This window comes from Pollachius pollachius (assembly GCF_949987615.1).
Source record: "Pollachius pollachius genome assembly, chromosome: 8".
Lineage (NCBI taxonomy): Eukaryota > Metazoa > Chordata > Actinopteri > Gadiformes > Gadidae > Pollachius > Pollachius pollachius.
In genome coordinates, this window is record NC_136941.1 from 5,542,549 (window position 1) to 5,554,681 (window position 12,133).

At 47.6% G+C, this 12,133-nt stretch overlaps 1 protein-coding gene across 1 annotated transcript in view; it reads right to left on the bottom strand.

The window, feature by feature from the left end:
* The window catches only part of LOC307079638 (tensin-2-like), a 52,575-nt gene extending 47,534 nt beyond the window's left edge, over nt 1-5,041 (bottom strand). Inside the window, 1 exon segment of the mRNA XM_079742084.1 lies at nt 4,808-5,041. Coding sequence (XP_079598210.1) covers nt 4,808-4,948 — 141 coding nt within the window. The 5' untranslated portion in view covers nt 4,949-5,041.
* Between the last annotated feature and the right edge of the window lie 7,092 nt (nt 5,042-12,133).

Consider the following 12,133-nt stretch of genomic DNA (forward strand, 5'->3'; position numbering starts at 1 on the left):
CCTGATTCTATTTGTCCTACATCAGCGCTCGTACACATGTCTTCATGTCTGCAAGTCCATCCCCCTACCCCTCGCAATATCTTTTTTCCGTAGAAGAAGTCTGGGGATCTCGCCTCTGATTGGTTAGAAGGGCTCTCCTCCGATTGGTTAGCGTTACCCTAACCCTAACCCGTTAACCCATTAACCCGTTAACCCGTTAACCCTAACCGTAACCCTAAACCTAACCCTAACCCTAAACTCCCCCAAACAGCTAGGACTAATCAAAACACGATCTAAAGGAGAGCCCTTCTAAACAATCAGATGCGAGATTCCCAGACTTCTCCCACGAAAAGAAATATTGCCTTCCCCTCACCCCTCCATGATGAACTACACAAAAAGAGCATTCCTCGAACCCTCTGTCACAGTTTTCTGACCAGAACATTAGTTCTTGTACCCGCAGGAATCCAGCCGACTCCACACACACACACCCCTTTGGTTTGGACCTGATGCAGGAATTCAGCAATTTGTAATTTGAGAGAGCGTGGGAACGACACATGCAATTAACTGGCCTGAAATGTAATTTTATTCAACTCCATCTCCAGCTCAAATTCAACTCAAATTTCAATTACAGTCAATCCGTTTCAGTGTTATTATTGTATTATTGTTATTCAATGTACTAGGAACTTGATCATTTGTAGAAAATTTCATATTTTTGTTATTTGTTATTATCTTGAATGTTTGTGTGTGTGTGTGTGTGTGTGTGTGTGTGTGTTTGTGTGTGTTTTTATGTGCCTGTGCAGGGGTGTTTGTGTGTGTGTGTGTGTGAGTGTGTGTGTTTGTGTGTGTGTATATGTCTTAGTATGCATCTGTGTAGGTGTGTGTGTGTTTTTATGTATGTGTATTGGTGTGTGTATGTTTGGGTTTATGTGTTTGTATGCGTCTGTGTATGTGTGTCTGCGGTTGGGTGCGTGTGTATGTGTGTGTTTGTCGAATGCCTGTGGCCAGCGGCCATCATGAGAAGGAGACTCTACCCTTAACCCTAAGGAACCAAAAAACCCTAACGCAAAGAAAACACACATGCAAAACCATAAAGAATTATATATATATACAGTATATGCCTGAGGTCACCCACAAGTCTACAGAGGATGTTGTTTGTAGTGCGCTGCAGGGACACACCAGCCTCATGGTGTTAGCTGTCACCTCTCCATATTTCTATAATTTCAGTCTTTTATTAAGATTAGCTTGTAGTGTACGTTACGTCAGTGTCACAGCCATGTCCAGACTAGACCTAACATGAGGTGGCCTCAAAGGTAGGATAGGCAATTTATTTCACCAATCAATGTTGCTAAAGCTAATGAGCTAGTCGCGTGTATTCTGCCAGTGGGTTGGGATGGAGGCCCGGAGGGAGGGGTTGGATCTTTGGGTAAATCTGTCTTACTCTCTGGCTGGCTGGTTTTAACATATCACCCACCCTACCCTAAAGGTGTCAAAGGTGCCATAAACAATAGTATGTATTGTGTCAATGATAATGTAACCAGGAGGCATCCTTGAGCAAAATTCCCCCACCCAATCTTGTTCACGACCAGTATCCGAATTCACTGCAAGCCCTGAGTAAACAGAACAGGAGCCCTTCCACAAACACAACCTAAATTATTCGAGACAATACGCTCAGTAAGTTGAACTTCGACACTCATTCGATTATAATAACCACATACAGCTTGATATCCTTGGAACGGGTATTTATGGGAATGGAATCCATGTTTTGGGCAATCGCTGCCAAGTAGACGTTAAAGCATTCCACACACACAGCCGGTACTTATCATGCCGCGTCCGTCCGTCAGATCAGCGTTTCACAACAAACATCCACGAGAGACACGTGTGGGAGTGCCGACCCTTTAATGAGACGTCTACAAAAACACTCCCCCCAGTGTGGTACGTCAACGTCTAGCCCTCTTCCACTCCAGGTAAACATAGCGTCATGCGCAAACTCTTGAGACTGCAGTACCAGGATGACACGCGACGCAATACATAACCCTGGAGTGCGGTGCTCAGCCTTGTGTAGACAGTGGATCTGGTGAAGCCGGTCTCAGAGGGCTGTTTATTGACCCGTCGCTATACCACTTCAGAGTGACGCTGTTGGTGTTGACTCTAATAGTTAACACTTGTCTTGGCCCTCTCCCTCCAGCTGTTAATCTTCCCTACCAATGTTTATAAGAATGGAAGGATATGACTTGAGTTGTGGACATTAAAACATTTTGTGAACATCTGTAAAGAGAAGGGCCTAGGGGGATGTGTAACATGAATTCACATTGTGAAATAGTGATGGAGAGTTTAACAAGAACGTAGTCGATATGAAAATACCATGTTTAGAAAAAGGCTGTTTGATGCAGTACAGTGCAGCCCTGGTTAGGATCTGTTGACAAATTGAAACCAAAGCCAGGGCCTGAATACAGGGCTCTGTAATGATGTGTAAGACGCAAGGATGCCTAGAATAATCAAAGAATTACAGTACCACAATAAGAGGCAGATCAAACACAAACACTTTTCACTCTTGGACCCTCAAGCACCAACAGAGGAGGAGGAGGAGGAGGAGGAGGAGAAAGAGGAAGAGGAGGCTGATGAGGTGATGGAGGAGGAGGAGGAAGAGGAGGAAAGATGGAGAGGATGGAGAAGGGTAACGAGAGGAACTAGAAATAGAAGAATTGAAATAAGTGAGAAGAGAGATAACGGTGAGATGGACGGAATGGAAGAACAACGAGGAGAGGTAGGAGGAGAGGAAGGAGGAGGACGAGGAGGAGAGGGAGGAGGAGGAGGAAGACGAGGAGGAGAGTGGGCTGTGGTCGGTTCCCACAGCCCGGCAGGACCAGCTGACCAGCTGCGGATGGAGGATGAAGAACAGAGGGCTACACGTTCCCACGCTGCTCCCGGCCAATAACACTACACACGCACACTCCATTTACACTTACACAACTTGCACGCACACAATGCATATACACACACACACACAACTCACTTACACACACCGCATAAACACATACGTAACTCACACACACACACCAAATATACAAATAAACAACCCAAATACACACACCAAATATACGCACACACAACTCGCATACACACACAGACACACACACACCACATATACAATTACAAAAATCACACACACCACGTATACACATACACAACTCACACACACAACACTTATACACATAAAACAACTCAAATACACACACTTTTACACATACAATGCACAACCCGAGGACGTAACATCACACAATCCCATGATCACACACATGCTTCCAAAGGCACATTCATACACATCACAACACCCATAAAACCAGCACAACAAACAACGACCGACGCATAAACAAAACACACAATCAAACACACTCACACACACAAACAACACAACCCAGCACATAAACAAAACACACACAACAACACACCATTCCCATAACTTGTAAAACACCACGCACTACCCCCCACGTCGCACACATCTGCGCGTTGTGTCAGAGCTCGCTGTGCAGCGGCCCGACGTGATGGAGCGTGACGTAGCCCCTCTCCACACAGAGGGCTCCGGTTACCGAGGGCGATGACTCATGGCACTTGAGATAGCCTGCGCGGCTAGCCGGCCCTGCTAGCCGCCGCTCTGTTTACTTTAGCCCCGGACCCCCTAGCCGATGAGGGGGGGGGGGGGGGGGGGGGGGGGGGGCACACACAAGAGCGCTGTTGTACCTCAGCACAGATGTGGGCTTCAGAGGAGCCACACTCTGTCATCGTCTTTAAGGATGAAAAATCGGATGCATATATATTTATTTAAGATCTGTATCAATCTGTATGCACTCAGTTCACTCTCGGTTTACAGTGTGTGTGTGTGTGTGTGTGTGTGTTTCAGGATCTGATTGGAAAAACACACGTTTGCCATTAACGTAACCCGCGGTCTAATTTGCTAAAACGATTAGGACCGGAGAGCTAAGCAGCTAAATATCCCTGCCTACTTCCCACTTGTTTTCCTCAAAGAGAGGTCTCTGTGGAGATGTACTTCATGTGTAAATAAATCCCAACTCTCCATGTTTTTCATTGAAGGTATTCAAACAAACGTATCAAATCTACTCCTTGTAATGAGGCAGATGACATCATCTGATATCTCTCGGTGCCGTCACTCATGTGCGGTCATTTTCCTGGAACTTCCCACTTCCCACCCAACACGCCATCCAGCCCCAGTCAGTAAAGTGTAGCCCGAATCAGACTAAGCTTTGGCAATGGTCTACTCTATTCCCCTTCCCCCCCAAAAATGTGCACTCAATCTCTGTGCCGTCTATGTGGAATCCCTGGGCCATGTCCATTTAACTCCACAACGCTGCACATGTCTCTTGCGGCGTTCAGACTGAGAAAGGGCACCTTTATATGTGCTTGTGCTTTGTGTGTGTGTGACTGTGGATGCATTCATGCATGCTTGTGGTCATGTTGATTTTGCAGTCTTTTTATGCACATCGGGTTTGTATGAGCTTTTCGTAAAAACAACACATCAACAACATCTTTGAACGTAGGCCTGCATGTAAACAAACAAGCAAACATGGATGGATATACACAAACACTTGCGGACGCACACACATAAACGCACGCACACACAAGGGCAAACAGACACACAGAAACACACTCACACATACACCCACTTACTTTGGTCAGTAAGTGCCCTCATGCTCGCAGGACTTAAACAAACAGCCATACGTGTTCACGCAAACACACAAACGCACACATGCACAGACACACACACACACACACACACACACACACACATAGGCCCACACACACACAGGCTTACTTTGGACAGCCTCATCCTGGCGCTGTTGCTTCTCTCCACCGACCTCCTCTTCTGAGAGGCGCTCCTGGCAACCGTTGCCGTCGACAACACTTGTACCTCCGGCTGCTGTCCGGACCACTCTGAACTCAGAGCACAACCCATAGAGATGAACGACCCTGACCCTGGTCTACGCCTCGTGCCGGTTTCCTACTCCTTAGAATCTCCTCCCTAGGCGCTCCTTTTGCTTTCTCCTGCTCCTGCTCCTCCTCCTCCTCCTCCTCCTCCTCCTCCCAGCTCCTGCTCCTCACTGCCTGCTCCTCTCTCTAGCGGGCTCTGGTCTCTAGACTCCCCAGCTGTTTTTGTCAGCTGTAACGCAGGAGGAAGAGAAGTAAAGGCCCTTCCCCTTTTCCTGGCTCTCCCCCGGCCTTGCCCGTCCCTCTCGGCGCAAGGAGAGGGAGAGGATGGGAGGAGGGCTGGAGGAGGAGGAGAGGATGGGAGGAGGAGGAGGAGGAGGGGGGTGGCAGAAGTAGTCCTCGCTCTCTAAAAACAATTGCCTCACTCTTTGACTCTCTCACACACACTCTTTAAAACGCAGCCGCCTCTCGCACACATGCTGGATTCATCTGGGGGGTGAGTGTGTGTAGATGCCCCCCCCAAAGTTGTTACACCCCTCTCTCCCGCCCCCCCCCCTCCCTGTCACATGACCTCCCATGTACACACCCCCTCCCCGGCCACTACTTCACTTGTTTGGGTACACATCCAGCCAGCGTGGAATGCTTAGGTCCCCGGTCCCTCTTTAATTTTTTATTGTCCTGTTTATATTTCTTTGCTTCTTTTGACACGCTCTCTGATTCCTCCCCCTCCCCTTCTCCATTTTCTGGGCACATGCATGTGCTTCCTGTTTGGCCCACATGACCTTGTTATGTCCCGTTATGTTTCACTGATAGCCCCGCCCCCCACCCCCTCTTGTGAACTCCTGCGCGGTCGGTCGCCCTCTGCGTTTCCGCGCTCGTTCCCACTCGTTTTCCCTTCCCTCTGTTTTCTCCTCGTGTTTATTCTCCACCTCTCTCTCCATCTACATCCTCCGCTTTCTCTTTTCCTCGCCTACCTCCTCCGTTTTACTTTACAACACTTCCTTCAGCTAAAGTTTCTACCTCATGCCGCGCCAAAACCCCCGGTTGCCTCACTCTCACACTTACAATGAGCCTCTGTCACCGCCGCCACCCTGCCCGCTCCACCCCGCCCCGTCTCCCTTTCCAAGCGCTCCTTGGCATCCCGCTCCAACACACGCTGGCCTCTTCTCCGTCGATCCATCGGGACATTGGGGGCATTGTGACAGCGGCCGGACGGACAGACGGACAGACAGAACGACAAACCAGACCAACCTATGCGTCATTTGCCGCATTGCAGGATCGTTCAGCGACAAGGGTGTTCGACTCCCTAGCGGAAAGTCACAGGGTTCGATTCCCCAACGTCCCCCAGTCTTTCGGCCTGCATCCTCACGCGAGACCCTCCGTCGCCCTTCACCTTAATGACCTGCATCTGATTCCACTTGGGACAAGGCCTCTCATAAGCCGTCTCTGTTATGGTCATAAATAGTCAACAACAGGATGCTGTGTGAGTCGCTGCCCTGTGAGGACTTGCGGCCTCCCCTCCTGACTGAGCTCCGGACCTCTCAGTACAGACGTACAGTATCTTCTGTGTTCTCTCTGCACCCCGGGGGGGGGGGGGGGCTCTCGGTCCGGCAGATAAAGTGGAACTAATGTGAGGCAGTGTCACGGTTTGCTCTTGCTGTTTCAAACGTTGGGAATGCGGGAAAGGAAATCCCCATTTTTCTTACTTCGGTACGCTGTGTCCATTTTTGAAGTGAGACCCCCAAGGTCTCAGTGGAGGGAGGAGGTGTGAAGCTGGGGCTGATGGAGGAGTTTGTCTGTGCTCGGTGGTTCTTTGTTTCTCCTGCCCGTTCTTCTTTGCTTCCTTCTCCTCAGTGTTTTGGCTGCTGTTGAAGACTCATGAGAGTTGGGAGTCTGGACCCCATAAAAGGGAAATTCTTGATCGGCCTCCAAACACCCACACCTCACCCCCACCGCACACACACACACACACACACACCCACACACACACCAACACACACACACACACGTACACACACACGCACACACACACACGTACACACACACGTACACACACACGTACACACACACAAACACACAACCCCATGCTTTCGATTCAGCTCCTTTCCAACGCGGTTTCATTTACCGTTACTGTCTTCTTTGATCCCCACTATTACATTGTTCCCTCTATCTTTCTGGCTTTCTCCACCCCAGGGTTTGATTCACACTCTGTCCAACACTGTTTGATTTACTGTACTCGCTGTACTCACTGCATTACACTCTGGCTGTCCTTCTGTCTCTCTTTCTTCTGTTTGTTTCGCTGTTTTTCCTTCTTTCTTTCTGTCTTTGTTTATTTCGTTATTTAGTTGTTTCGTTTTTTCGTTCTGCATGTCTGTTTGCCTTTCTTTCTTTCTATCTTTCTTTCCCTCCCCACCAGTCACCTCCTCCACAGAGAGACACCAATGATCGGTACAACAATGTATGGTATTCTTCCCAAGCATCGGTCGCCCCAGGTTTGACCCATGACCCCTCCCACAGCTGCACCCTGATACCTGGGATGCAATACCATCAGACCCTGACAAACCCCCCCCCCCCATTTCATTTTATTTTGTTTCATAATTGTTTCAACCAACCATTTAGCTGGAGGCGTCTGAAGGCGCGTGATAAGGCGAACAGAAACTCAGTAGTCAACTGTAAGAAGTGTCTGGAAAGGTTTAAAATCAACACTGTGTAGCAGCGGCCACTGTGTAAACACGCGTATTAAAATCCCATTGTGAAAGCTTCATCCACTCGGTCAAATTTGTTTTATTCAGTAGAGTATCCCCGTAACAAATCAGGAATCAAGGCGTAACCTTGGAGTTGATTGTTCTTCTGTTACAAAATTGGGCTGCTGGATCCAAGAAGAACCTTTAGGCTTTGTCGACTTATGCTACTCAATTGTTTACATTTTCTAACCCCCTTCCCCCCTCCCCAGTTCTCCAGAGTCCACAGCCCTCTACCTCCGCCTCTCTGTCTGGCTCAGACCCTGGGTACCTCCCCCCCCGGGTCTTCTCAGACGTTAGCTCAGGCGGTAGACAGTGTTTATAACCCCCCACCTCCACCCACCTCCACCTCCATGACCTCCACCTCCTCCACCCATCCCCCATACTGACCCTCTCCAGGTTCTAACCTCAGACGTGAGCTCAGGCTCTTGATGGTGTTTATAACAAGCCCCACACCTCCACCTCCATCTCCACCTCCACCACCACCGCCACCGACCCCCATACTGATCCTCTCCAGGTTCCTACTGCCGTGAAATTAACTCCTTCTAATCAACCTGGGCTCAGATCCTGTTTTCACATGAAGAACACATGGAGAGAGAGAGAGAGAGAGAGAGAGATAGAGAGTCTGTAGTGTGAGACAGAGAGAGAGTGTAGTATAATATATAGAATGAGTCAATTTGTGTCAATAGTGTTACGGCATGGCCAAGCAACATTAAAAAAGGGCTACCTGAATGGCCAAAGAAAAGATCTTTCTCACCACAGCCAAGCAAAGGATGAAAATAAACAAGACTGCTATTTGGCACGAGAGAGCCTACCTTTTTGGAAGGGTGCCTCTAAAGGTCTCATTATTTGGCAAACTTTTTGAGGCATTTGAATCGGCTCCAAGTCTGGTTGAAAGCACGTACAAGTAAGTAAGATTTAGCCTTTGGGGGCCAAGGGAACAAGGGGCCATAGGGGAAAGAACAGAAATGAGGACAAACAGAAGAAGAAGACGAGAAAAGATAACATGACAGAGGAGGCTAGATCCCCAACGTCCAAATATGGAGACAAAGAAAGAGGAAGAAAGCGTGGGAGTGCGAAACATGTCGGGTGAATTCATCCAAGAGAAAATAAAGGACAGGAATAGATCAGGTGTTGACGTCAGTGTTGATGCAATGAGTCAAGCTCACAATCCCGACTAAATCCTCAGTATGTGCTTAATACTTAATAATATAAACCCCTTGGTGATCACTTTTCCTCAAAGCGTCTTACAATGCTGTGAGTGCGTACTATCGTAGGTAGGGTGGCCCTGGTGGGAATTGAACCCCAAACCCTGGCAGTGGTCAACCTGGAAAAGCACTGAATTTTCCTAAACTGAATACATTTCATCAATAACAATGTTCACTGGCTTTAGATCACAAAATGGTTCAACGAATGGACTGCAATCATACCATTATTTTCTCGACACTAATAGCTTCAACGTGCCTTAAAGGTGAAGCCATACTTCAAGTGCACAAGGCAGCAACCAGCTCATCCTAACTCCTTGCTGTCGTGCCTTGCTACACTTTGCCAAGAGAAGTCAGCAATCTAACCGGGAACCCTTTTGTTTGCCGGCTCTTACCTGCTCTAACCCAGGTCAACGCGATGGAGAAAGCAATGGCCTTGTCCCAATTCACAAACCACAAAGAGAATAGAATAACGTTGGGAAATGCACCAGCACAGACATGAATATTTCATTTGATTAAGACACTCCAGCCAACTACAGCAGAATAGCAAGAACATAACATTGAAATTGGAATTGGAAAAGTCCAGGCTTTATCCAAGAAAACTTTAATCTTGCACATTTCTTTCCATGTCTATCTAAAAGTTCGCAGTTTGTCGGTGCATTCGTATCCACGTGAAGTCGATTGAACCCGAAGGTTGGCTCCACAGACTCAGTGAATCAGGACTGATTGACGTCAGATCAGACGTGGGGTTTGCCAACTTAGCTTCAACTACAAACGGAGGAAGCAGAGTTTGCAGAGGGATGAAGCTTTAGTCATCATGGAAAAGACCAGAGGAAGTGGAGGGACAGCAGCGAGGCAGTAAATGTTTCACGTCAACAGTCCTCTCCCTCTGTATCAGATAATATCGGACGTCTGCGTTCTCTTTCCTCAGCTGTGCACGAAAGGGTTTGGAGCAAAATAAGTTTACTCTATGTGTAGTCAACACTGCAAACTAAGGTATTGCTCTCTCTCTCTCTTTGTTTATATAATCCTACAGTCTGTTACTGATTTTAAACTAGTCATATTTGTGATTAAGTGAATCTAACAGGAAATATTTCACTTTTAGCCACTAGGCTATTATTATTATCAAAATTGTACTTCCCATATCTCATCATTTGTGAAATCTTGATAATTAAGCTTGGATTATTCAATAAAACCACCCATTACATCAATAACCTTTATATTGCACACATTACAGATTCCTGAAATTAATTCATTGCTTTACAAAACTCTTGTTAATGATTTCCGCCCTGGTTCATTTCAGGGTAACTTCTTAGTTAACCGAAACAATATGTTGACACTGTTCTGCAGAGAAAATGGAGACAGTGACAGTTGCAGTTACATTGGTTCTGTTGGAGAGTACCTGGGAACATAGCCTCCTTGAAAGAGATGATTTGCAATTGGTTTGGAGGAGGGCGGAACCCGGGGGGCGGGGCTCAGCAAGGAAAGGTCGAGAACAGAGCTGGTAAAGGTCAAAGACTCTCAGAAACACACGTCTCCAGAGAGCCTACAGCTGGGGCTCTTTGGGGCCCTGTTCTCATTCTCCTCTCTCCCCTGGGTTCTACCTCGATCTCCCTTTCTCTCGCTTTACTCTTGTTCAAGCCGCCACCTCTAAAACGCATGCGCACGCACACACACACGCACACACACGCACGCACACACACACACACACGCACACGCACACACGCACATGCACACGCACGCACACACCCACACCCACACACACACAAACACACGCACACACACACACAGAAAGAAGCATATACACACACAGATGCCCATGCACACACACAACATGCACATGCACTCACAAAACATAAAGATGCACACACGCACACAGACACAGATACACACACACATGCACACATACACATGCATGACATTACACATGTGAAACATGCATGCATTACAGCTCATGCCTGGTTCCCATCATCATACCAGAGCAGGGAAAGCACAGCAAAAAAAGGAAGAAACCGCCTCCACCCCCACCAGCACCTCCGGCCGCTGCTAATGGAGTTTGGCACATGGGGGTTGAAAGGTTGTGGATCCAGGGGGGCACACCTGAGGGGTCAGACAGGGGGTGCAGACGGCCCTGACCCCAGGAAGGGTGGCAGGCGGGAACAGGAAGCCAACCGCTCAGGTTTAAATCGTTTGGCTTCGGTGCAAGACAACAACGTGGACCGATATTAGAGACACATCAGAACACAGACATGGAAACAGACCGGGGAGGATGTCCATCAAGATCCATCCACATATCTCTGCCTGTTTCCTGAACAACACAGAGACTGATGGATGATCTCGGGGACTTGGGGTCCCAGGGGATCAGGGGATGATGGAGGGGGGGAGGGGTTCATACAAAAATATAGTTTTTAACCCTGCCTCTGTGTTCTTTTACTTATCTATTATGTTTTATCATTACATTTTTTGTGTGACTATGTTTCAATGTGAAGCACTTCTCCTGTATAAAAAGTGCTATATAAATAAAGTTGCTTTGACTTGCCTAAATTCTTGTAGGATTTTCCACCTTGATGTGCGGTCTGGTTGGTGGTGGTTCTGGTCCAGGGAGCCATGGACGAGGGGGGCATCAGTCGCCTTGTCACAGCCACTGGAGGGTGCAGATTTGCCCCCCCCCCCCCCCCCCCCCCCCCCCCCCCCCCGTAGGGTAGGGTAATAAATTCTGTGTGTTTGTTGCTTGGGTTGTTCTCCCACTGAAACATCCTCATGCTGGCCGGATTACCAGGAATTCCACACTATTCCCATGGAGGCTGAGAATGCCATGGATCTGTAGATCTGGGAATGCAATCATGGGCATGATTGCAGGAGGAGGGGTATGCAACCTGGCAAATAGTCAGGTGAAAACCATGTAGCTTCACATTTAAGTAGGCTTATGGACCTTGAGAGACCACAGCTTGGCCAGTTATCATTTATATTATTTGGGAAATACACACATACATTTTTAGTTTTGGTCATCAACATTGCAAATACATTTGTTGCAGCAATTAGTTCACGAAAGTAATGGCATGCAGAAGTCATACAATTTTTATTATTTTAAAGAAGTGGATTTTCAGTTTCTAATGGCTATTAGAATTGAATTACTTCCATCCTTCCTCCCATCCATCCATCCATCTATTAATCCATGCATCCATCCATTCATTCACCCAAACATCCATCTAATCTAAATAAAGCCTATGTGACAACAGATTCTTTTTTCACAGAAAAAAAAACAAA